Source organism: Sebastes umbrosus, chromosome 3 (genome assembly GCF_015220745.1).
Source record: "Sebastes umbrosus isolate fSebUmb1 chromosome 3, fSebUmb1.pri, whole genome shotgun sequence".
Classification (NCBI taxonomy): Eukaryota; Metazoa; Chordata; class Actinopteri; order Perciformes; family Sebastidae; genus Sebastes; species Sebastes umbrosus.
This window is the reverse complement of record NC_051271.1, coordinates 10,889,978-10,916,910: the sequence shown is the minus strand read 5'-3', so window position 1 is coordinate 10,916,910 and position 26,933 is coordinate 10,889,978. Positions and strand designations below refer to the sequence as shown.

The window sequence follows — 26,933 nt, the reverse complement described above, 5'->3', positions numbered from 1 at the left end:
CCTTGCATTAGCATTTGCACTAAGCCAACTTCCAAAAACTTAATTAACGTGCATATTTGTAGATAGAACCCTTGTAGTTCAAAGTCCCTTGCAGCTACCTTGTTTGTTTAAACCCTTTGTTTTTCTCTTTGGTGGAGATGCATAACTCCCTAAATAGACAGTGTGCATTCTTTTGAAGTTATTTTTCCATACACTTGTAAGTTGGTTACAAAATAATGCATGATTCTGGTCATCTTTCATGTTATTTTTAGCTGACATTAAAACTGTGTTCATTAATTCACCCTGTTCGTCAGTTTTCCCAACTGCTACATCAAGCACACTGAACAAGCCTCAGGGGTAGTCCAACTCATGCCTGAAGGACCCCTGAGGCATCTCCAACTCTGCCTGTTCAATAATGCAAAACTTCTCCCAAGGTACCTTCGCCGACATCCAATAGAACAGATAGGAGAAGCCCCATAACCGTCGCAACACCAATCACAGCGGCAGCTGGAGACGAGGGCGATACTGGCAGGAGTAAGTCTGCACCATAAAAACTTCACACAGACTCACACAGGGATCCTTTAAAGCCCCCCAGGATAAGGAGCTGTGTGGCGATTTTAGTGGAGCGGCCACCTTCACACAGTGCAGATCACGTGATGCCCTCTGGCCCAGAGAGACTTTGTGCTACACACTTCCATTACAAAAAGAAAAAGCTGTAATACTCAAATAAAAATGTCATCTCACACACATTCTGAAATTATACTTTGAATGATCACAATTTTGGTATTTAAAGGTCCGTTATTTGAAAGCCACCAAGAGGTTTCATTCAATGCCGGAGCGAGGCGGTTTCACTGTTATTCATATGCTAATTAGAGTCTTTCACACCTCCGCAATACCGCTTTGGTTTGCTTTATGCACTTATGGTATTAAAAGCACCCTGTGGAGTTTTCTTATAAACAAACAGCGTAATTCTGTTTACATTCAGTATTGCTCATCGAAATGCATTGTGTGTATCCTTGAGGTCTAACAAATGTGTTGAATACATTTTTTTTACTCATCATAAAACATTTTGAGAGCAGATTTTTCTAAAAAGCCTGTATACCATCAGACCGACACATACGGGTACACAGTGTCCGGATATTGCTTTCCAGACTTCTATACATACTTGATTGAAACACTTAACCTACTAAGTGTTGTCTGTAAATAACCAACATGTTAATGATAATTGTTCAATCTACAGGCTGAGATTTAGTTGGAGACGACAATGTAAATAGATACAGACAGGCACACAGACAAATTGCGGCATCACACACTCGCACGAGTTCCTCCGGGGTTTAATGCTTCCTCTCCACATGAAGTGTCAGTCATAACATGTAGCAGTCCACACTTTTTTTCTGGCTCACCCGTCATATCCTCCTTGTTAACTCTTGTCTCTCCTAGAAAAGATGCTTCAGCGTTATGGCAGCCTGTCTGGGAAGCTCCATATGATTGAGCTGGAGAAGGACCCTGCTGCTCACGGCCTGGGAATCGGCCTCTCGGGGAACAAGGACGGTTCCAGGGCCCGCATGAGTGTCCACGTGGCGGACATAGACCCTCAAGGACCTGCTGGTTTAGACGGGAGGATCCGGGTTGGAGACGAGCTACTAGAGGTAAGGAGGAATGGGAACAGAAAGGGTCAATCAGTCAGGAGGGTTGAGATTAACAGATGGGAGAGTTTTTAGGGAGGCAAGAAGGGTTGGAGTCCTAGAGAGAGACAAAATATCAGAGTCAAAATTGAGAGCAGCAGAGAGAGAGCAGTGGGTTGTGGGTTGGAGGCATGGATGAGTAGAGAGCGTCGAGTGCCTGCACAGTAGATTTATCAGACAAATTACCATTTGAAGGATGGTTGGTGCTGGGCTGGTTTTTCTCGCGATGAGCAACCGTGTAATAGAGATGATGAGGAAGAGGAGAGGCTGACGGCTGAGAGGGGGAGTCAGAAGAATATGGCAGATTTATGTGGAGGTGGATGAGATAAAGGAAAGGTTTGGTGAGGAGACAGTAACGTGATTTTTCTCTCAGATCAACGGTCAGATCTTGTACGGCCGGAGTCACCAAAACGCCTCGACTATCATCAATAACGCTCCGTCTAAAGTCAAGATCATTCTCATCAGGTAATTTTCTGCTTGTATTTGCAGTTCTCCTAAACTTTAAACAACACAGGATATACAGTATAGGTTGTTTTTGATGATTATATCAGCTTTGGTTTTGTTTTACTAGGAATAAAGCAGGTCAAACGGCACAGGGATCCACAACAGAGAGCGAGGACACAGTCGACTCCCAGACGGACTCTGCCGAGCGTGGAGGATTATCCAGAGACATCCAGCACATCATCCTACCTCAGGTGAAATACCTTCAGTAAATCTTGGCATTAACCGTTGTCAGTTCTCCAGCTGCACAGCTCAAGCAAACCGGTTGAGTGATAGCAGACTCTTATTGTAGCAAAAACACGTCTCGATACTAGAGAGAATATGATGACCTACCCACATCGTTGTAAATATGATATTAGCTATTTGCTTCACTAACTCTTGTTTTTTTTCTCCCTCCAGGATCACACAGGTCTTGGCCTCTGCCTGGCACAGGGGGAGTCCAAGGAAGGAGCGGTGGTCAGGTCCCTGATCCAGCACGGCACTGCCAGTAAGGTGTGACATCATCAGTAGCACCATCATAACCTTCAACATCTTCATCAAAAACAAAAACACTTTATAATCACCATCATTAATAGAGGGAAATATAGTTAATTAAACTTTGGTTAATAGTTATTTTACTATTAACAAACAATGAAATGATGATAATGTTTACGTATTATTAGTAATGCTATAATTTATGTTATTTTAACAGTTAATTGTTCCACACAGTATGACATTTTATATACTATACTAAGTATTTGTAAATGATTACTAAATAATTTGCAAACCATCAAAAAATAGCTTGTAAAACATATATAAGCATTACATAAATAGATGGACCAGATGTTGGTAACACATTGTTAGTGGTTAATAATTGGTTTGTAAACTGTCTATAAAACATTATTTAGATGGCTATTATAAAGTTACAATTGGTGATTATAATACCCTGTTAAATGGATAATAAATACTTTGTAAAGCATCTAAAAAAAGTATTTAGATAGATAGTTGATACTTTATCAATGGTTAATAATTGGTTTCTGGTCCATCTATCTATGTTAAGTTTATAGATGTTTTACAAACAATTTCTTAAATGTTTACAAATTATTTCGTAATCATTAACTAATACTTAATATAGTATATAACATGCTATAATGTGTGCATCAATAAACGGTTAATTAATATTTTACTAATGTAATTGTTATCATCAGCTATGACACAATATATAATTTATGAACTAATTATTTCATAATACACAAACTAGTAATAAAATAACATCAATTATAGCATCACTAATAATAAGTAAACATTATTAATTATCAGTTAATTGTTTGTTAACAGTAGAACAACTATTAACTAATGTTGAATTAACTATTCATTTACCATTTATTAATGATGGTTATAAAGTGTTACCCAAAAGGGAAGTGGAGTAAAAAGTACAATATTTACCTCTGAGATGTATTTGAGTTGAAGTATAAACTACTGTAGCATAAAATGGTAATACTCAAGCAAAGTACAAGTAGTTGATTAAATGTACTTCGTTACATTCCACCACTGCATTTGATCATAACCTCACGAAAGTGTCCAGAATAAATTCCTGAATAACATATACTTTTTTTAGATTATTCTCTGTGTACTCTGTTTTTAGTTTTTTTCTTATGAGCAGTGTCGTCTCAGTGATTTCAGGCTTCATCACAGACTTTAGAATTATTTCAGGTTGCACATAATTTAATCTGCATCTAACGAGCCTCAATGGCCTGACTGTAACTTTGGCAATCAATAATAATCAATCGTGAAAAAGAGGCATGAATGAGCATCACATTACATTACGATACTCACGGCTGTGAACTGCTCTAATCTCTTGGTATTCCTGGTAATATTTAAACTATTTATAGTAACGTTGAGATGATGGTTGCCGTGTTTTAAAGTGATGTCGTCATTTACTGATAAGCTTTCATGTAGGGCCCCGGGCAGCAGTTATTCAGATATTTGTCCAGAGGCTGTGTTTGATTTTTAATCTCACTTCCTCTCTATCCTTCTGTTGCATTCACTTTCATACATTTTTTTTTGCTTATCTTCCATTTTTTATTCATGTTTCTGTCTGGGTGCAGGACGCAAGGATAAAGGTTGGAGACATAATCATAGCAGTGGGTGATGAACCTTTGTCAGGACTGTCAATATCCCAGGTACACACACACACACAGACACACACAAGGTCAAGCTGATTTAATGATTTATGACTCACCTGTCTTCTCTGTATTCAGGTGTCCAGTTTGATCCTCAAACACCGGGTCACTGTCAATCTCTCCATCAGCCGTGAGAGTCTCTCCTCTTCTTTTCCTCTACCTCCCCCGACATCTCTTTCCCATCCCTGCCCTCTCTCTCCTGCTTCCATCCCTGTCTCCTCCTCTTCATCACTCAATGCCACGCAGACCTCTCCCAGCGGGTGCTCTGATTTGCTCGGAGCAGCTCCCACATCTCCTGACCTCCTGAGCTGCCCAGTCGTGGCTGGCAGAGAAACCACAATCGAGTTTTGTAAAGGAAGTGTAGGCCTGGGCCTCAGCATTGTAGGAGGGTGTGACACTCTGCTGGTGAGAGCAGTCAATTGATATTTGATATCAACATTTAATTTAACACACATCAATCATCATTTTATCAGTCCTTAATAATCCTAAATAATTTGACAATATGGGTTTATGTTTCCTTCACAATACAATGCATCTTCTCAGGCATTGCCAGTGAAAGTGGTGATGATGTATTGTGAAATACTAAGTAGTTCAATGCTAATTTAAATTTAGCTGGATTGGATTATCTGTAATAATAAGTGTTTTGTGTTTCTTCCACTAGGGGGCAGTAATAATCCATGAAATAAATGATGGAGGAGCAGCACAGAGAGACGGGAGGATACAGGCTGGAGACCAGATATTAGAGGTATTATTATAGACACACAAACATAACTTTATCTATTCATTTGGCTGAATCAGAGACAGTGTTTAGTGTTCATCCAAATCGGTTGTGATTAGATGGCATTCCATTATAGTTATATCATAAAGCATAATGCAACAAAATAAAACTAATTTAATTATTTATTGTTTCATTTCGGTGATCAAAATTAAAGTCAAGGCTTATATCTTTATGGCATTACTGTCCAGTGAATGCCACGTATCTCCATTTAAACAATATAACATATTGTAAATGCTGTTCTATTTAAATTTGTTTTATTTGTTAGGACAACACACATTAGTCAACATTTCTGTAAATGTGCCAGTGGTAGCCAGTCGGCTAAGTTTAAACTGCATTCCTTTGGCAAGATGTTCCGATGCCAATGAGGGGACAGGTTAAGACATTTTGTCATAAGACAATCTGATGGTGAAATGCACATAATGGTGCAAAAATCATGCAAAACATTGATTGTTCAAAGCAATAACTTGCTTGTAGTTTGATGCCATGGCCCTCAATGTAGCCGTTAATCACGATAACGCACTCCTTAGTCATTAGTTGTTGTAAAATCCATCTGCTGTTTGTGATAAACAAATACAGTTACTACTAACCTCCTGCATCTCTCTCACTTCCTCCCAGGTAAACGGTATAGACCTGCGACTGGCCACTCACGACGAGGCCATTGGCGTGCTGCGGCTCACCACCCAGCGTATTCGCCTGTGCGTCTACAGGCACCAAGAGGCCTACAGGGAGGAAGACCTGTGGGACGTCTTCAGCCTGGAGCTGAGGCCTCGTCCTGGAGAGGGGCTGGGTTTCACCACTGTGGGGAAGAGGTATATTCATGATGTTGTTTAACAAATGAGGAACATCAAAGTTTACCAGATTTGACTGTACCATAGGTTAAATGACGTGGGACATTGTAGTTCAAGTTCATTGTAGACGTAGCCTCCTAAAGCCGGCCTGGATCTTACAAGGCCAGCTCTGCTATGAGATATTAGTTTAGAAAACAGTCAACGCAAATTTGCCTGGCAACTGTAAGCCAATGGAAGAGGTTGATGATGACGTCAACAAGCAGTGTAACGTCATCATCACCATTCTCATATGTGACATACTGTAAGTGCAAACACACCACCATTCAACTCTTGCACCTATATAAAAAAACAAGTGATTAAGCACATGTATGGCCTATTTCTCTCTTATCAAATTTAACCTGAATCCACTTTTAGTTGGTTCGTTAGTCAGTTGACATTTGCTTTTTCCAGCATGGCGGTTTTGCTAGAATGTGGCAATGTTTTTATAGTCAGCAAATCCAGAAACAATTGGACTTAAACAGGAAGGATTCATCATGTTGATGTTTCAGTTAAAAATAAAACTTGCCAATATTCTGTCACCTGGTTTACGGCTGATCAGATGGCCCACAATGTACTTTTAATGTACACCTATTGATAAAGCCTCTGAACTTTCTTCGGATAAGAAAAAAACTCCCCAAACAAAATCCCCTTTAATGGGGAAAAATGGACGAAACCTCAGGGAGAGCAACTGAGGAGAGATCCATGATAATCTGTATGACAAAATGTGAACATAAATAAAGAAAATGGATCCGGGAGCATGTAAAGCAACTTCCAGGTGTTGCCAAACAGCTAGAGCCACACAACCTCCTCTCCACCACGTAACTTGGAAAGAGGACAGGCTGCACAAACACACAAGAAGCAGAACTGAAGTTCATCATTCACACAGAAAGGAGAATGAAGAGAGAGTTCTTCATTTCAAAATATCAAACAGACTTCAAGCCCCGTTATCTACCTTCATTTGATAAGAAAAAAATTCATATCCAAATTCATATCTACAATTTCTTCTTCTTTTTGATGTAGTATCGGATGGTATTATTTGCTTTTATAAATGTTTGAAGTTGATCTTTTTTTCAACGCATTTTTGAAATTTTTTCGCTCTTTTATTAAATTACCAATTTCAGAGAGAAAAAAACAATTATTAACCGTACTATAGAGTCTTTTGAAGTGTTTTGTATAGGGTGTATTATAATGAAATTACCTTCACAACAACAGTACTAAAGGTAAGTATCAGAAGAGGAGACTTCTGAGGCTTTCACTCAGAGGTCAGGGAGTCTGTAGCAACAGGGATCGTTATTATAAAAAAGAGAGGTGATAGATGCATAATTTGCACAATCGAGTGTGACGTTATGCAAAACAGCAGGAGTACAGGTCACATAATTCAGTCTACGAGTGCGGAACAGACACCGTTTTTGACCTCAGTTTTCTTTCAACAGTAATGACACGGGCATCTTTGTGTCAGATATCATCAAAGGAGGCGTAGCGGATTCAGATGGCAGGTTGCTGCTAGGTGACCAGATTCTGTCAATCAACGGGGAGGATGTCCGTGCAGCATCACAGGAACATGCACACAAACTTCTGCAGGTCGGACACATTCACACTTACACATACCAAGTCCATAAACAAATTAGTAGGGGGTTATACGTTTTTTGTTTTTTACAGATTCATCATCTTATGCAAGATGTCTCACTTTGCTCTCAGAGTTGCAGCGGAGCGGTCCTCCTGGAGTTGGCTCGGTTTAAAGCTGGGCTACAGTACTCACAGCAGAGCCAGGTAAACTGATGTCTGTGTCTAATCCATGACAGGCTATCAAAGAAAATGTATGATGTCATCAGGTGTTGAATTTGCCTGTTTTGGATTTAGCTACGATCTGTATTGTATTGAGAGTCCAGACTGAATCAGCTCAGTAATTTCACTGTTTTCTGTAATTCAACTATTGCTCGTTTGCAGTATTTTAACAATAGTACTTTGTGAAACTAGGAGTACTTTAAGTTGTGTTTCATCCAGAGCGAAGACTCTGACTGCTCCACCCTGACCCACTCAAGTGAATGTGATGCTACCTTCAGCCACCAGAGGGAGACAGATAACAAGACAGGGAGCTACTGTGAGTCGCCCTCCTGTTCTCTCTCTTTCTCTCGCTCTCTGTATATATATCTATATATATATGTATGTATGTATATGTGTATGTGTATATTTATATATATATATTTATATATGTGTGTGTTTATATATACAGTATATATATATGCATCTATATATATATAAATGTATGCATGTATATGTATGTATATACATGTGTATATGTATATACAGAATGTATATACACATACATATATACACATATATATATAGAGAGAGAGTATACACATACATTTATATGTGTATATTTACATATACACATAAATATATATGTATATACTGTATATATATACACACACACACACACACACACACATATACATACATACATACATACATACATACATACATACATACCTATATACGCATACATATCCAATTTACTTTGAGTGGAGAGAGTGCTGTTAACATCTTCAAGCTGATTATGCAAACAGATCTCACATCTCTTTCTTCTCCCACAGCATTTCCAGACTACCCTGAGACCAGAAAAGTAATAATACAAAAGGTAAGGCATAAAATCGTGAAATAATAATAAATAATTCTCTTTATTAGTGCCCAATACTGTCTCGGAGAAACCGACTTTCAACATTTTATGTATATTTTCAGAAAGTCGGTATTTGGCTGTGACCCCTGAGAGCTTTTGTTCTTTTACTTCAAATGACAAACTCTAAATTAGATATAGATATATCCTCCTTACCTGGTTGGACCCCGGGCTTACATAACATTAGCTGTTTATCTCATGTGCAGAATCTGCCTTGTGAGTCATCAGTACTGTCTAACAGGGTCTACAATGTGTGTGCGCGTGTGTGTGTGTGTGTGTGTGTGTGTGTGTGTGTGTGTGTGTGTGTGTGTGTGTGTGTGTGTGTGTGTGTGTGTGTATCACCACAGGGTCCATGTGGCTCCCTGGGCATCAGTGTAGCAGGAGGAGTGGGCAGTCCCCATGACAACGTACCTCTTTTTATTGCTGCCATGGATACCAATGGACTGGCTGCCAAAACGCAGCAATTACAGGTGGGGAGTGAGTGCCGATGTCTGTGTGCCTGTCTGTGTATTATGGATTCATAATGTGCGGGGGGGGGCAGATCTGTTATCATCACATTGTAAGATGTCACCTCCTGTCTGAGGACAAAAAGTCAGTCCTCACCAGGGTTAAACGTTCATTTAAGTGACATGACTTGATTTTAGGGTTAAGATTTGAATTATGTTTTTCTCAGGGTTTAAAAATGTCACACCATATGTCTGTGCAACACGTTCTCATCCCAACTCGTCACATACTGACGCTTTGGCAGACCCCTCGGCGTCACTTTCCGGTCGCAGTAAACACATGCTTAATGTTGTGTATTAAACAAAAACACTTGCTTAGGTTCAGGCAACAAAACCACTTAGTTAGGTTTAGGAAAAAACAACATAGTTGAGCTTAAAAAAGTTTGTACAGCGCCCAACCTGTGTGTCTCTTTCGCTCTTCAAACTACGTCACCACAACACTATCTATGAGCATTTACTGTTGCCGCGGATCAGTTTACATTGTAGTTCATTGAAAGCCCCGGTGCGTTTCATGCCACCGCTAAAGGGTGCCCTGTGCGTTGGTATCACACGCCGACGGCCATGACAAAGCCATCGTAAAGACAGACGTACTGTACAAAACACAAAATGTATAGTACAGACTATAAAAATCAGGAATACATTCAGTATATATATAGAGGCCATTCCAAGATTAGGAATAGTAGCTCACTAAAAGCCCCCAAAAAGAAAGGAGGACTTTATTTAAAGGTTGGGGAAGGGTTGGGGTTAGTTATGTAGCGGTGTTGGTTAAAATTAGGGTATGTCTCAAGGGAATGAATGTTCCGCAAGTCAATAAAATGTTCTCGCAAATTTACTGTAGAAGTACAAGTTTGCGTGTGTCCATCAGACAGGAGACAGGATCCTCAGTATCAATGACGTGTCCATGGAGGGAATGACTCACGTCCAAGCGGGAGACATGCTGAACAACACCACCGGACCCATCAGTCTGCAGGTAATGTCACAGTGAGACATAACAGTAGTTAATGTATAATGCCCACGAGGCACAACGTTGCGATAATGTCAGCAACTTTTTGTTCAATGAACCGTACCCTGCTTCCTCTCTAGGTCATTATTACTTTCATAAAACTCTCCGAGACATAATTACATACATTAAACCAGTCTTTAACAAGGAATAAAAATGAGATAGTTTCAGTCATTCCCCTCGTTATCAGTGTTTTGCTGGTGAACACTACACTGTAATTTGTAACTCTGACACTGATTTAGCTGTTTGTCTTCATGTTAATAAGCCTCTGCAAAGACTTTTGTTGCAAGAGAGAAAAAGAGGTGTTTGTAAGGAGCTGAATTTCAGTTCTTGACAAGTACATTGTGTGTAAAAAAAAAAAACATCAGAAGGTTTTATATTTGTACTCCACTGTATTAACATTGGGACAGGCATGGCTGTGTTATAACAGCAGTGGGATATCAGATTAGTGTCAAATTGTGTGTGTGTGTGTGTGTGTGTGTGTGTGTGTGTAGGTGACAGCGGGTTCAGGTGGGTGCAGCACAAAGGAGCACAATGATGTGCATGCGCGGTCGTCAGGCCAGCCCAGCAGCCTGCCCCGCTTTCACAACAACCTCTGGTAAGAATCAGTTTCCTGACAGTCTCCTGCTGTTGTACTTCATGATATTACTTTGGTTCCCTCCTGGTTTATTCACCGAATGAGGACAATGGCAAACCCCGGTTCCCTTGACAATAATGAGAAAGTGCAGCCACTAAGACAGAATATTTCCCATGATTTGAATTTTGCTTTGTTTTCAATACTTTTTTTTCCAGGCAATTTCAGCTAAAAATGTCAATTTCTTTGTGTCAATTCATTGTGAAAATAACACAGGGTTTTTATGACAGCTTATCAAACTAAATAATACATTTGAATGTGCTATAAAACTTCAGAAACTGACTGACATTTTAATCAAGGAAATGGTTAATTGAAAGAAGTACATTAATTACTTGTAAAAGTAATTATTTGTAACCTAATTCATTTATTATTCAAGAAGGTTGAGAAATTGTGTTCTTGAATATGACACTCAAAACTCTGTAATAGTTCATCACATTTAACCATACAGCACATTAGAAAGTCACCTCTCTTTTCTCACCTATTGTCCGTCCTGGTGAGATGAGACACTTCTTTCATAAACAAACACACGGTATAGAGCAGAGCTAGTGCAGCACTAACACGACCAGCAACATACTTCTATTGTTTTACATCCTATTCCCGCAGTGCTCGCACATATAAGACCATCACTCTAGAGAGAGGCTCCTCAGGTCTGGGCTTCAGCATCGTAGGAGGGTTCAGCAGCCCTCATGGAGACCTGCCCATCTACATCAAAACGATCTTCAACAAGGTGAGTGAACGTCCTCCTGGCAGAGATCTGTCATGGGGATCCTGGTTCAGAGATCTAATCTCAGAAAAGCATGTTGTTCAGTTATACTGTGTTCATCATATACAGTAAGAGACAAGAACACAAGAACTATATCCACTACACAAGAAAATAATAATAGCAAAAACCACGGAAGTCAGATATTAAATAATAATAATAATAAGTAAATAAATAAAATTATGTAAATCTAAATAAAGTTAAAAAATACTAAATAAATACCTTAAAATAATCAATTACAAATAAGTAAATAAAACATTTGAAATAAATAAAAAACAAAAAATTAAAGAACATTAAATTAATTATAAATAAATAAATAAACCCAACTAACCATTAAGACATTGGGAAATAACCAAAATTGACATACATATATGATAAATTTCAAAAGTCCTGACACATCTCTAATAAATCCTACAGTAATAATTCTATTGTTAATACATCATCCAGCAATGTATCAAGTTAAACATCTAATTTATATATGATATGTTTAACAGAATTTAATTTATAAAGACATTTTATTTCAGTGTTATCAGTTGTGACATTTCCTTTCATTTTGACTTTTGTGTGTACAGTACATAGGTCTAATGGTGTAAACAGATTGTGATCTCTGATCTGCGCATGGTGACTGACTAGTCTTTGTCCTCTGCAGGGGGCGGCCATAGAGGACGGCAGGCTGAAGGGTGGAGATCAGATCATTGCCGTGAATGGACATTGTCTGGAGGGTGTGACTCACGCTGAAGCCGTGGACATCCTCAAGAAGACCAAGGGAACTGTAGTCCTAACGGTACTCTCTTGAGACGCAGCCCATTGTGTCCGATTGACATTATGTTTTTACAAAGTAGCAAAGTAGTGAAGTAATGTAGCTGCCTCCCGTAGCACTGCCTCACACACACCTGAGAAGGCAAATGTGGACAGTTAAAGTGATATAGTTTTGTTAAAAATCATAAGAGGAGTAGATACTGTTAGTTATCTGAATTTAGTTCGGGGAAGCTACCTCTAACTGCAACTAGGTGTGTTAAAGGGTAACGGTTTATTTCAACCCGCACCCTATTTTGTCCAAATTTTGTATCTAAGTGACTTTTGGGGACAACAATCCAGTACTGAGGGAGAACGCTGCTAGGGCAAGTGATCAGTGTCAGTGTAACGTTACGTCCACTAAAAGTGCTTGCTTTTGCCGCTGACAGGCTCAGATTATTATTATACGTGTCTGTCAAAATTATGGAAATGTCGCTACAGAGAAGTGAAACGTTTTTCTTACCTTTCACTTGATCTGGTCTGTTTGTTATTGTGTCCAAGTCACGCTCAAGGAGAAGTCTCGTTGTGAAATCTGAATATCCGTATACTCTGACTCAAATAAATACGGGTGGCCATCGAATTCAAAGATCACATCCACATTGTCAAAATCATCTAAATATTCAGCCATGACATTGAAAATATTTTAGATAGCACTAAGCTACGCTTTCTGTACTCCAACACAACAAACTCTGCCCGGCTGGCACTCGCGTTTCCACCATGGATGTATTCAACTGTTCCACCGTTGTCTTCTGGCAACACGTCACCTTGCCAGATTTCAAAACAGGCTTGAGCGAGACTCTTTCCATAATGTCAGACACTTATAATAACAATCTGAGACTGTTGGTTGCAAAACTGCACTTTTAGTGGACATAAATGACGGTGCAAGCTTGCCCCAATTGCACCAATGGCGGCAGCCATCTACAGCGCTCTCCCTCAATACTGGACCCATGTCAGAAATTGTTGTCCCCATTAGTCTCTTAGACACAAAAACATGAGGAAATAGGGTCCAGGTTGAAAAATACTGAAGTTACCCTTTTACATGCACAGTTTTCCCAATATTAACTCATATTCCTATGAAGGTGTTATCAGAACTAATGTGTTTATGTTATACGAATCTTCACATCTTAGTAATGGATATATCTGTATTCATACAAACAGAGTATTTTTAAAGTTACCATACTGTAGAAGTGATGCTCATAGAAATCAAAGCACCAAAGGCATATATTAAATAAGCCAACTGATTGTGATATATTGTGTCTTAGTTATCCAGTTCAAGGTATTTATAATATAATTACGCGTTGATATACATCATACAATAGTAGCATTGCTCAATACATGTCACATGTATTTACTACCGTCTGGCTGCTGTTCATTCAGAGTTAACTACTGCGATCAACTCCTAGGACCCAAAACATGCCAAGTGCTTCTGCCAATCTTTTGTATGGCAATAAGCTTTTAGGACATTTTGCTTTAGAAGACTGTTTTACCTTCGTTCTCACATTCTAATAAAAAAAGTGTGTCATGATTGCTTGAATAATCAATGTACTTTACATTTCTTTAATACTTTAAATATCAGTGTGATTTATTTATTATTTATTACTGCTTTCATAATCTATAACTTGATCAGTTGTCTTTAGGAAGTATTGTTATAGTGGAATATGCAATCTTTATTTAGAAACCTAGTACCTGTTTTATATGGATTTATTTATACTCTGATATTTATGCTTTCCTCACAGTCGTTCATTTGATTTCATTTATGTCAGTAGTCCTTTGCGATTGTGTAACATTGTATAACTGAATGTACTGTAAGTGATCATATTAAATGTTCATTTGTTAGAGTTTGGTATACAAAACTTTGCATAGTTCAAGACTTCTATTGTTCTGCTTCCTTCCTTCCTGACGCACCAGTCTGTGTATAATGACAAGCAGTCACCTTAAATATTGTCATGTTTTAATGAGCGATGACAGCAACACATACATCTGTCTTGATGCTTTATGATGCCTCTCTTGAATAATACTGTGTGGGATAATAAGAACTTTGTTTGACTTCAAAATCCCACAGATGCAGACCAGAAAGCAAATAAGTATTTGATATAATCTGAGATTCCTGAACTGTTTAATGAGGACGTCTGTGCCTGCAGTTCCATTTTTTAAGAATAGATGCAAGATTTTTTTAATTTTTTGCATATTTTTGCATCTATTTCTAAGCCAGTGAACTGAATTTTGCCTCGGGGGTGTTTTATTGTCGTGGCGATGCTCTTTGTCTCTGTCTCTTGCTCTTTCTCTCTGTCTTTGTCAAACATGAATACATATTCACGATCACTCAGGTTTAGTGAAGTGTGTGTTACACAGTACATCATGGAGTGACAGGGCAGCACTAAATCACATACTGTAGGGTATAGGTACTAGAGCGACAACAGGAGAGACAGTGGTGGAAGAGGTACTCAGGTCTTTTACTTCAGTAAAAGTAGCAATACCACAGTGTAGAAGTACAATACAATAGGTAATAATTCATCATAATTTATTTGCTGATTATATTTTGTATCATTAATCTCAATCTGCAAAGTAACTATCAAATAAATGTGTTGAAGTAAAAAGTGCAATATTTGCGAGTGGAGTAAAGTATAAAGTAGCAGAAAACGGAAATACTCAAGTAAAGGACAAGTACTTAAAAATTGTGCTTAAAGGTACAGTGTGTAGGGTTTGGCGACATCTAGTGGTGTGGTTGTAGACTGCAACCAACTGAGTACCCCTCCTTCTCACTCCTCCCTTTCCAAGATTGCGCTAACGTGAGCCGCGGAGTGCAAAACCGTGGTAATGCCGTTTAACTCGCTCAGAGGTCATCCTTACCATAATAACGCTACTTTAGGAGCAACGGAAATCAGACGGCAGCTGGTGGTACCACGGTTTTACACTCTCCGGCTCACGTTACCGCAGTTTCACAAGCGTGTCGGAGGACTACGGTGGCCTTCAGGTAACGTAAAAACGCGAAAGGCCTTTGCTAGAGCCGCCTGTGTTTGGTTTGTCCGTTCTGGGCTACTGTAGAAACAGCAGAGCAACATGGCAGACACCATGGAGAGAAACCGATCCCTATGTTGACATGAAGGACTCGTTCTACGCAAACGAAAATACAACGATTCTTAGTTTCAGGTGATTATAAACAAATGAAAACATAAGAATATTATATTTCATTTCTGCTAATACACCTCCCCACCTCCCCCCAAAATGTTACAAACTGTTCCTTTAAGTACAGTACTTGAGTAAATGTACTTAGTTACTTTCCACCAGTGAGGAGAGGAGTACAACATTGTAGAGAAAGCTGAAGAAATGAATCTAAAGTTAGTACCTGAGTCAGAGTAACACCAAGGGAGACCTGTGCCATTTTTTTTTTTTTTTAGTAAAAGCACAGAACTTTCACTTTAATTACTGGACTTACTGGTGACAACATGACAAACAATACATTTGCACACAAATGTCTCATTTAGGAAATAGGAGGCGTCTAGGGAGATCCTGTCTGGAGCCTCCGCATTAATCAAAGCCATCTGTTCACATTGCAAGCTTTATTGAAACCCAGCCATCGCAGCCTGGTTTATCCTTCTCCAGATGAACAATTGCTTTGCCTAAAGGCTGGCGTGGAGAGGGTTTTAAGATGAGGAAATGGCTAAATGCGTTTTGTGCATTTAACCGCAATGTTTCCAACAATATAATGGTTCTTATTTTGTGAAAGATAAAAGCTTTATATCTGCTACTTGTTTGGCATATAAAAACAAATCTATATATTTTTTTAATACTGCATTTTTATCATGCGAGCTTCAATGGATTTCCATACAACTCCTGTGAGAGTCGAGATGCACTGACATCTCCCTCTCTCCTCTTTCATCAAGCAAGAAAAACTGATCTGTTGGTTTTCACAACCAGGCTCATATTCACTCTTCCTCAAACATTTATAAAGAATATGTCAGCAGGCCACAGGCAACGGGAACTTTTCCACCACTTGACCCTTCTCACCCTCTTTTCCATCATATAGAAAACCTACAGCGGGGCCTATATCCACTGAGGCTGCATTTTTCTGCAGTGGAGAATAAGAGGACTTCCATGAGAGCCCACTTGTCATGAAAGGCACTAATGATCCTCTCTCTCTCGGGAGGGTAGCAGTGGCCAAATGATTGTTCCGTGTGTGACTGTCACATCTACCCATATTGATGAATCCACAGACAGGATTGTCTTTTTGCTGTCAGTGTAACCTGCTGGTACAGAGAGAACAGCCAACTAATGGTGGATCCAAAATAAATCTCTCTTCCTCTTTTCCATCCATTCCCCATGAGATTATTTTTCAGGATACCAGCATGCACTGCAAAAATGCCATTCCTAAGCAATTCAGTTCAGTGCTGAGTCTCAAAATTTTGCTTTCCTTAAAGAAACATAAAAATATCCCGACAGGGAGACTTACTGTAGCCACTGTACATACTGTAGGTTTACAGTAAATTAAACATTTAGGTGCCACCAGCTCTCATTTCCCACTATAAGTCTTGGCTGTCACAAGCAAATGAGCTGGACTGATGGGAAATTTGGTGCAGAGAAGTATTCATGCTTGTGTCACGCCGTTTTATTCAGTGGCATTGCCCGGAGCAAGAAATAATTAGACACCGTCATGCAGTTAAAGCAGAGAAACCACTGCATGACATGCCACATCATCCGGTTAGGAGTTTTAAAACCGCTGAGGATTTCTCCATTAATTTTGATATCTTTTTCCTCTTTGATTCATTCATTTCTTGTGTGAAATTCTTAATTCATTAAAAAAAACAGGTGTATCTCGCAAAGTTAATTTAAGACACTTATTTCTAAAATACATTGGTATCTCCCATTTCAAATGTCACTATGTCACTATTTTTTTTTACATACTTTACTTGATAATTTCCATTTATGCTACTTTCCACTTCTACTTCATAACATTTCAGATAAATATTATACTTTTTACTCCACTACATTTACTTGACACTTAAGTTACTAGTTACTTTTTAAATGATCAGATTATATGATATGACACATTACTGTACTTCTAACCTACCCAGTAGTAGCATATAAAAGTATCAAATTGGCTCTACGTTGACGAGCTACAACATTAAAAAGTTCTTAGGTGTATTCCTTATTAATAAAAAACAGAACAATATATTCTATGATAATATATCCTAATGAAAGGAGCCATTCTGCATAATGACTACTTTTACTTTTCATACTTTAATTGCATTTTGCTGATAATACTTAGGCCTAAGTATCGTTTTGATTTCAAGACTTTTACTTGAAATGTAGTATGGTATTTCTACTTTTACTTAAGTAAAACATCTGAGTACTTCTTGGCATAACTTTATACTCAGAAAAACATACAAGGACATGACCTCTCTGTCCAAAATGTAGCTACAACCTACAGACCTGGCAACGTGGGATCTGTCTGTCCTCAATGTTAGCTACAGCCTACAGACCTGGCAACATGGGATCTTTTTTTTTTATTGAAGAAAATTAATTTACAAACATGAAGGCATTGCAATCTAAACTCAATACTTCGAACATACAAGGCACAATTGGATAGGAAAGATAACTTAAATTATAAAAAATATATATATATAATAACAAAAATAAAAGAGGGGGTAGAAAATAATTCAAGGAACAAAAAAGAAATGCATAAATAAATAAATAATAATAAGACTGCACTCTTCCATAGTAGCTCTAGGGGTCATCATCATATACAGTATGTTCAGTTCTTCATAAGCTCTGAGGAGACACTTTGCATGTTGGCCTTTCATTAGTCTTAAAGCACTGGGATGATTGTCCACAAGGTTGCTTTTGAAAACGGAAAATAGAGGTTGCACTTTCCTCCATTTGGATGCATGGATGAAAAAAATTGCCAGCAGTATCAGATTGTTCAATATCAAGTCATTCTTATTGTCCTTCGTGTTAATACCAAACACAATATCTTCTGAGAGGAGCAAGTAGTTGGATTTTGGTTGACAGCCGGTCCTGCAAATCTTCCCAGAATGCCGCAGAATATATACAGTGGAAAAACAGATGATCAGTAGTTTCAATCTCACAAAGTCTCACAAAAGTTGCAGTTATGGTGATCAGCATTAAATCTCAGTCTTAGCAATTCATTGGATGGATAAATATTAAACATTATTTTGAAATGGACTTCTTTTGTCTTGGGGCTTTACAGGGTAAGTGATGTATTTAGATCTCCATTTCTTAATGTCTGAGTCTGAAAATAGTTGGATGATGTTGTTTCTGTTTGATCGTATTGGGTACAGTATGTTGGTCAGGTGATTACAACTTCGGATCTTAAATAGTACGTTTTTGTGCGTAATGACGTAGGAGGGGCAGGTGGCCGCAATTTCAACGTGGCCTTGCCCTGCTGCAGATGAAAAAGGTCCTAACAGGACACAGGACGCATTCATTCTTTATGCATTGTGCACTTCAGAAACTACCCTACATTACAGTACATCAGTTTTAATGAAGGAAAGACACGGTTTATGGGAAAAAATGTAAAAAGAAAAATAGCAGAATTGAGCCAAACTCGTGTACAGGCCTGCTTGCAAGAACTGTGTCGAAACAGGACCTGTCTTAACTCAGAAGTCGTCACTAACAGGTGTGCATCTTCTCCGACCTTCTGCTCCTCTGCAGGATTTCACCACTAAAACAAGCATGAATACTGTTTCTCAGGTATGTCACAGCTTCATAGTGACATTTATCGTAATTAATGGTGTACTAATTTACTTTGTTGACATTCCATCAGGAGTTTAAAGTAAATTGGTAGGAAGGCCTTATTTATATCGAGCTATCACAAGTACAACACATAATACATGTCCAAATGCTTACAGTTTTTCTTTTTCTGACCTTATTCCCTACATGCAGCTCTTATTCTATAATATATGAGTTTAATATATGACTACTGTGGGGGGGAAGTAGCCTATATGACTTGTAAAGTGAGTTGTCTCATGCTTTGGCAGTAATGTGTTGTTATCTCCACATGAGGGCGGTGTGTGTGCTGTTATGAGCACGTGGACATGTGCATGGACTTGATGTGACTCATCCAGTGAGAAGCAACATCACATCTAAGTGGTTTGCTGGTTTGCCTCAGGCTTCAGACAAGCACATTTACGCCTGCAGCAAAGGCCCCTAGTATTGAGACCTGTCTGTTCATACCATACACTAACAGCATATTACTCACAGAGTAATGGGCCTGGATTGAATGCTGAATGAATGGAATAGGAACATCAAACCCTAATAGGACAGTTGCCATTGATCTTACAGATAGATGACCTTTGTCTGCATTTTGGGAGCTGAAATAGGGACACTATAGGCGAGAGAAATAGTCCTCTATATTGTCTCCCTACCAACAGCAATTTGCCCGTTCATTAGAAGCTGAGCTGCTCCAGGCAGTCTGACCTCCAGGCTGCAGTCTGATCTGCTCTGTATGTGTCAAACTAAAAGATCCGCCGGATTCTTGTCAGCCCTACAATTTATAGCAAATAATTTGACACAGACGCTCAAGACTCTGGGTTCAAAACCAGTTCAACTTTATTAGAAGAAGTAGGGGAATAAAAAAAAAAAGCAAAAACAAACACTTGAAAATTGTTAAGGCCTCTCTAGAAAGGCGTGAGGTTTTAGACAACAGACTGCGATTTGTCCAACCTCCGGTCGTCCCCTGAGTAGCGTCGGAAAGTCTCTCCCAGCAGCGGCTCCAGGGCCTCGGCTGAGCGGTAGGAGCGGGCGCGCACGGCACAGGCGATGACGCCACCCACCACTGCCACCACCAGCACCGCCGCGACAATGGCGATGGTTATGATCTCAGACAGGGTGTAGGCACGAGCTGTGGAAGAGGAGGGGGAAGGTCACAAAGGGGCATTAGGTGTGTGTTGGTGTGCATGTGTGTGTCTGCTACTTACCCGGCCACTGGACCTCATAGGAGTATCCCAGGTTTTCTGGGGCAGAGACAAACATCTCCGCGTTGGTGACAGGAGGCCAAAAAGGAACCATGTTGAATCTCCGGTTGTGCCCAATAGGAGCGTTCTCTTCGGGGTAAACTATTGCACCTGCAGGGTGAGAAAACATAAGCTTATCCATATCTATTCTTCCTTCTGAGTGAGTTTCTTCTGTATCTGCATCTAGATCAGTACCTGGCTGGTGCCTGCCGAGCCACTCGTCGAAGATGGCGTCGGTGAATGTGTGCAGCAGGACGAAGATGGGATCGTTGGGCGAGAGGTGAGTCTGCCCGCCCGTCCCGTTGAGGAAGAGGTGAGCCAAGTTGTGGAGGCTGCGGACCACTGGGTCGTACATCCCCTGCGGGGCGCTGTAGCCTAGAAAGTATGAAACAACAAAGCCAATAAATCAGAGCTCTGATTTGCCAAAATTAGGAACAACAAATGCTGCGTTGGTGGAGCTAACCATATGTGAGTGGATGGTCTATTGTTTGTGTATCTGTGAAGTCACACAGTACTTCAGCAGCTCGACTAAACCTGAATATCCTCCACTAGTTGATGGGGAGGATGTTAAATCTAACCCGTGACACATAACCGCGCACCTTCAATGGTGTTCCTGAAGCTCTCGGAGGAGGTGGAGTAGTAAGGCGGCGTGTCGAAGGCGTTGAGCTCCAGACAGTCCAGCACGTCCTGGGGCTCTGGCAGCTTCTGCACCATGGGCCGCGCCACGTTGCCTGCAGGGTTCCTCTGGATGGGGCTGGTCTCTGAGCCTGGGTGATGAAGACAAAACCCAAGGTCAGGGATGATATTATCTAACTCATCTGCACTCAAAAAAGATAACTTGAACAATATAGTTTTTTTGGGGCATTGTAGTTCAGATTCAGGCCGGCAGTCCCCACAGAGGTGGAAAGACAGATGATTAGACATGTTGCATTATTGAAATGCTTTCTAATTCTCGACTAGACTAGTTTGATCAGTCTTTAACATGACAGGATGGCAGTTTTCTTTTTTAATTATTCACTAAAAGTCAACAGTAGGGAGTGGGAGCTCTGTGACTGAACACAAGTTTCTTTTTTTTCTTCTCTCATGCATGATCTCTTTCTCTCTTTCTTTCTTTTTTTTGTACTTTCTCTCCCACACACACACAAACACACACACACACACACACACACACGAGCACATAAACAGAAGGCTACATAACTGAGTTGTCTGTCTGTTTGAAGATTATTCCCTCAGATCAAAGGAACCAGTAGACTGCTAGATTTCTGTCTTCAACAAGCACACGCACAAATGAGGCAACCCCCCCCCAACCGCCACCCCCACCCCTAACCCATTTAAGGAGATGTTGCTTGTTGATGCAGGAAATACCAGGCCTGTCATGACTCTCTAAGGGGATTAATGAGACAGATCGCTCACACGTTGGCCACTCACATGTTCTACCTGTTACCGAATTCCCTCCGCTTTTTTTTCTTATACATAGGCAGTTATTCAAAAAGGACCTCTCCCCTTTAATGCATTTGTAGTAGAGCACTACGCTAAAAGAGGATTGACATTCTTCTATTATTCCACAATACCACATGAAAAAAAAATGATTGTATGAATTTGAAAAGTAAAGCAAAAGTAGATTTAGGGTTGTAATCTGGTGCCAGCGTGGAATGAGATCCAATCCCTGCAAATCTGATCACGTAAAGTCTAGCTTACAGTGTTACACAGAGTTGCCTTATTCTAGTCTAAACCGCTCGACCCATTGGGAATTAACACTTGAAACACTGTATGTTCTGATGTCTGCCATAGAGAAATTAGGCTCTGTGAAAAATAAACGTTTCAAAATCCAGTTTTACTTTGGATGCAGCAACTCAGAGGAAGTTGTTAGTTTCAAACAAACTGTAGTAATAGCGAGCGATATCGAATGTGGCACAACAGCACTGAGGTATTATTTATAGCAGCTTATGTTCTACATGCTCTCTTTATGAGCTCTTTGCCCTCTTTTCTGATGCAGCTGAGACTACGCTGTATATCAACGCCGCTCCCCTGCACAGTGCGGTGTAGTGTGTTTGTGTGTGTGTGTGTGTGTGTGTTTCTGCGACTGCCCTTACTGTTGCACACGGTGCCCAAAGTGTCGTAGTCTTCCACGCTCTCGCAGATGACCCTCCACTGGGAGAACACGGAGTTGGAGCTGATGGAGCTGATGTCGAAGGAGCTCCTGGCTCCGAGCAGGTCGTCGGTGCAGATGTCGCACTCGCTGCCTCCGATGGCAAAGTTCCAGTAGGGCAGGGCGAAGGTTTGGTCGCCCAGCATGTCCTGCATAGAGGGAACAAAAGAAGTGGATCAATAGATACTTTCGCTTTAAAAAATATAATTTTCCACGAATTGTTTCATGCCATTTAATCTCCTTCCTTCCTTGTATTCCACTGTCTTTGTACTTTCATTCCATTTTTTCACTTCTTCCCTCATCTTCTTACCATTTTCTACATTAATATGATTCTCTTTTCTCTGTCCTCCTCTCTCCCTGTGCCCCCTTTCTCCTCCCAAATAGCTTTCCGCTCTGTCTCCATCACCTCAAATCCCCACACCCTTTCCTTCCTCCTCCCTATCATCCTTTCTCTCATCCTCACTTCCTTCATATCACTCCGTCAGCCCAAAAGCCACCTCTCCTTCTCCTTTTCCTTTTCCTTTTCCCTTTCCTTATCCCCCCATTCTCTCCCTCCCTTCCTACCCTCTTCTCACCTGCATGTCTCTCTCCAGTTGCAGCAGATGAAAACGGTGCCAGGTGACAAAGCCGGGGCCCTCGTGGGAGAAGTCTACGCCTCCAAAGCTGGTCTGGCCCGGCCCCAGGTAGGTTTTACTGACAGAGTAGTAGTGGCTCCAGACAAAGTAGTTGTAAATGGTGATGTTCTCGAACTGCGGGGTGTTGCCATCGGGCCCATACACCTCCTGGTACCTATAGATGAGAGGAGCAGCAGGATAAATGTCACCTTGTTTTTTTTTTTCCTACACACTGTTCTCAAATAGCCTGTTTATCCTCTCGTTTTACAATGCAGAAACTGATTTGCTATGAGAGAATATACGCTTTTAGTTGCACTATAAATTGGTAAGCACTGCATGTACATTTTCTTTCAGTGTGTTGCTGCCGAGGGCGGGGGGTTGAAATATAAGGCCTGTAGCTGAGTTCGTGGGCGTGCCCATTAATACAGGAGACATTTATTTTTTTTATTAGGAGGTTAAAAGGGTTATTTTACCTGCAGCTGAGAATTGTTTCAAAAATTAATCTACTATAATCCTCAACTGACTTAGAAGGAGGTCACTCACAGATTTATGTACTGTTACTTAGAAGATTATAAATCCCTTTTTTCCTGCCTAAACTGATAATTTGCACTTCCACCTGCTGCTTAAGCAGAAAGCTGCCACGAGAAATTTTACGATTTTACTGATAATTTTCAAAACGCAGCATGGGTTCACCCATAGCTATATTACGGAGCTTTCAACTGCCAGACTCAGCTAGATGGAGCCCGCAGGTCTTTGTGCAAAGCTCGGCTGTCTGTTCCGCAATCTTCCCTTTCAAATTACTTCATTAAATCAATTTTCTCATAATCAAGCCCATACAGAATGATTTTAATATTACAATACGTATATATATATATATATATATATTTATATATATATATATGTATATGTACCTCCGTGTGCAGATGACCAGGTCAGGGTGGACGGTCCTCTTAGCTTGGTCCAAAGCGTTCACAAATGCCTGCTTGTCAGCTGTGCTCATCTGCATGATATTCCTCCTTACTGGAGCGAGGTTAATGGGGTGAAGGAAGACAGAAGGGCAGGAAGAGAGAGAGAGAATGAGGGGTTGTTGGGGTGTGGGAGGAACGAAGGAAGAGAGGGGGAAAGAAAAATGTTATTAAAAATTAACACATTGCCTTTCCCGAACAATAAATGCTGCCCTCATTCCCTCGTCTGTTGAATTTTCCTACGTCTTTGAGGCCCACTGAGATCTTAAAGGGTACAGTCAGAGATAGAATTTTTAAGTTGCCAATGCCGAGTTTAGACAGCATCCATTCTCTTACCCACAGAGATCCTCTGATCGCAGTTTGGTCCAGTCAGCCCGTGTCGACACTGCCCACAGTTATAGCCACTGAAATTCCCATTACATTGGCAAGTGCGGTTGAAAAACCTCAGCGGCCACCGCTCTCTGTCATCACGCCCAGCATAAGGGTACTGGGGTCCGTGGCGCCGGCTGTCTGCCGCGATGGCCACACACTGCCCTCTTCCCGTGCTGGAGCCACACTCGTCCCCCGCCGCCCCTGTAGGCGACGGGCAGCACTGGCCACTCTGAAGCCCCGCAGGGGTGACGCACTCCCGGGGGAACTGGGCCAGCGTTCGGGTGACACACAGGGTCACCACCAGGAGACCCACTCTCCATACACTACCAAAGTACAGAGAAAAGGAAAGGCATATTTTAGGTACATGAAGTGAGTTAGCTGGGAGAATTAGGTAAGAATAAAGTAGGTCAGTACTTTTAGAAACACAAAGAGAGTAGACACATTTTACATGTTGAGAGTTGTTGTTACACATCCATCCATCTCTTTCTAAACCACTTATCGTGTTCAGGGTTGTAAGGGGGGCTGGAGCCTTTCCCAGCACACATTTTGGTAAATTGAAGACAAAAAAAAATCCAATGCGCTGCAGACATACACTTCAATTACGCTCAAGAACAACTCACTCGGTTTGTGTTCTCTTGTTAAAGCCAATTGTCTTAACATTATTCCGAAACTTCACTTCTTACACGCCCCTGCAGGCAGTGTGAGTCATTATTCATAATTCACAAAGCCATTAGCTTTCAACTCTTACAAGTTCAGAAATGCTTTCAACAACAGACGGCAGAGAGATGATTTGCTACAACCTTTTTTGTCGTTAGATTTGCTTGTCTTTTGAAGCTTGTTGATTGGGAATGAAGGAAGGGAGTGACTAATAGGTTGGCAGCAGCAATTATTTTTGATAGAAACCACTGAAGAAAAGTTACCAATTAAAAAAACTAAAAAAAAAAACTGGGAAAAAAGTGTTTTACATGTTGCACTTCCGTAGAGATACTGTGTATTATGAATGATTTAATGCTACTACTCAATCATAATATGCAGCCAGTGCAACATGGGCTGTTATGTGGCAATCTGTTGTATATCCTCATCTGAAACCAAACTTGGTTTTTCGTTCTTTAGTTTTGCCAATAGCTTAATTGTACATTAGTCTCATATCCACTTTCAGTTTGTAAATGGAGCTGAAGCAATCATTCACACTTATTGCATTCTACAGTTCATTATGTGAAAAAGAGTCAGTGTAATGTGTTTCCCCTACCTCTGATTGTGCATGCTGCTCCTCTCTTTCTGCAGAACTGTAGCCCCCCAAGAGTCGGCCCATTTCAGTCTCCTGGCTTAAATAGCTATCGAGCGCATGACCAGACCTCTCCGGAGCTCGTGTAAGCACACGCACACACACATACACATAGAGAACACACACAGTACACATGGATACACTTGAGGGTTCAAGTGCTTTTTCAAGCACTCATTCATATGCCTTGTGATCATAACCCAAATGACGCCAGTCTGTGTGGTCACTCGCACAATAAAAGATTCAAATGGGAACTTGAACAACATGATGATGGTTTGGTATCTGCGGAGGCAGTCAGGTGTCTGGGGGGGGGTTCTTGATCATTTGTGCGCACAAATCCGTCATTTGTTCCCTCTAATTACTTAATGCGTGTGCTCAAATTCTCAACATGTTCAAACTGTGGAGTAACTGCAGAGTACAGAATAAAAATCCATGCTTAGGATGTAAGAACGAAAGCACAAATTCAACATTATCATTTTAATTTGGTACTGTTCAAATCACAAATGATGATACAAAGTCCAGGAGTTATGTAGAATAAAAATCAAATCAAGTTTTAAACGTCATGTCAATAATAATGAAAAATCTTTTTTTTTTCAATGGCTAGTTGGCTAGTGTTGTACATTTTAATGAGACTGTGCAGCTGTGAAACTCTTTGTGAATATACCCACTGCCCCTTTTACATTGTTTTCAACATCAGCTTTGTACAGCATGACTGATGAGGTCAGTATGAAAAACATTTCTTAACAATTTCATTCTAGCCTAAAGAGCTTACATCAAACTAGACTCATAACACCTTCATCCCATGTACACACTCTCTCACACTCTCATACATGCACAGAGTATTTTAAAACATGCTCTTCCTGTTCACTCATTCCCACAAGTGTGCTCACCTGTTAACACACACACTCCTACATTCACACATGCCAAATGTGTGACTGTATCTCTTTCTCTCAATTTACACTCAGACAGGCATACAGTCATAAACACCAAATACAAATGTGTTACATATACAGTAGTTATTTCAGTTAGAATCCAAGGCAGTCTGTGTTGGGTTGGTTAGGGTTTGAGAATTTAGGGTAGTTCATTGGGTGTCTGGGTGAATTGGGATTGGGTGCAGGGATGGAGAGTGGCTTTTTGGGTTTTATTTAGATACAGTAGGAACAGACAAAATCATTTGGATCCCCTAGAGAATGGAAGTCCTGAAGTCTTGTGAGGAGTCTGGTCTTGGTCCAGTGTTGGCCGACTCCTCTGCGGAGCTGGGAGGGAGGTCGGACATG

At 40.4% G+C, this 26,933-nt stretch overlaps 2 protein-coding genes across 8 annotated transcripts in view; one reads left to right on the top strand and one right to left on the bottom strand.

The window, feature by feature from the left end:
* si:dkey-92j12.5 (multiple PDZ domain protein) overlaps window positions 1-12,822 on the top strand; it is a 44,547-nt gene extending 31,725 nt beyond the window's left edge. For 6 of the 7 annotated variants that reach the window (XM_037765191.1, XM_037765190.1, XM_037765185.1 and 3 more), the window contains 18 exons: window positions 414-513; window positions 1,420-1,628; window positions 2,038-2,129; window positions 2,236-2,359; window positions 2,565-2,657; window positions 4,253-4,327; window positions 4,406-4,732; window positions 4,989-5,072; window positions 5,721-5,914; window positions 7,366-7,513; window positions 7,631-7,702; window positions 7,910-8,033; window positions 8,530-8,573; window positions 8,957-9,079; window positions 9,978-10,082; window positions 10,607-10,710; window positions 11,350-11,473; window positions 12,156-12,822. In XM_037765191.1, the coding sequence (XP_037621119.1) occupies window positions 414-513; window positions 1,420-1,628; window positions 2,038-2,129; window positions 2,236-2,359; window positions 2,565-2,657; window positions 4,253-4,327; window positions 4,406-4,732; window positions 4,989-5,072; window positions 5,721-5,914; window positions 7,366-7,513; window positions 7,631-7,702; window positions 7,910-8,033; window positions 8,530-8,573; window positions 8,957-9,079; window positions 9,978-10,082; window positions 10,607-10,710; window positions 11,350-11,473; window positions 12,156-12,302 (2,289 nt within the window). In that variant the 3' untranslated portion in view covers window positions 12,303-12,822. The remainder of the gene's footprint in view (window positions 1-413; window positions 514-1,419; window positions 1,629-2,037; window positions 2,130-2,235; window positions 2,360-2,564; window positions 2,658-4,252; window positions 4,328-4,405; window positions 4,733-4,988; window positions 5,073-5,720; window positions 5,915-7,365; window positions 7,514-7,630; window positions 7,703-7,909; window positions 8,034-8,529; window positions 8,574-8,956; window positions 9,080-9,977; window positions 10,083-10,606; window positions 10,711-11,349; window positions 11,474-12,155) is intronic. The other variant, XM_037765188.1, reaches the window with a different exon arrangement.
* A 7,023-nt stretch (window positions 12,823-19,845) lies between these two features.
* On the bottom strand, window positions 19,846-25,669 carry tyrp1b (tyrosinase-related protein 1b). The gene is made up of 9 exons (XM_037765193.1): window positions 25,624-25,669; window positions 24,339-24,697; window positions 23,949-24,057; window positions 22,999-23,212; window positions 22,368-22,572; window positions 20,874-21,041; window positions 20,470-20,649; window positions 20,239-20,385; window positions 19,846-20,162 (listed from the first exon to the last, which is right to left on the bottom strand). Exons 1-9 carry the CDS (start codon window positions 25,635-25,637, stop codon window positions 19,957-19,959), a joined length of 1,602 nt encoding a protein of 533 aa, XP_037621121.1. The 5' UTR covers window positions 25,638-25,669; the 3' UTR covers window positions 19,846-19,956.
* Between the last annotated feature and the right edge of the window lie 1,264 nt (window positions 25,670-26,933).

Coding starts and splice junctions, on each gene's coding strand:
- tyrp1b (XM_037765193.1), bottom strand. Junction 24,058..24,338: donor CGATCAGAGGATCTCTGTGG/GTAAGAGAATGG, acceptor ACCTCGCTCCAG/TAAGGAGGAATATCATGCAG. Junction 21,042..22,367: donor TTTGGGCACCGTGTGCAACA/GTAAGGGCAGTC, acceptor TTCATCACCCAG/GCTCAGAGACCAGCCCCATC.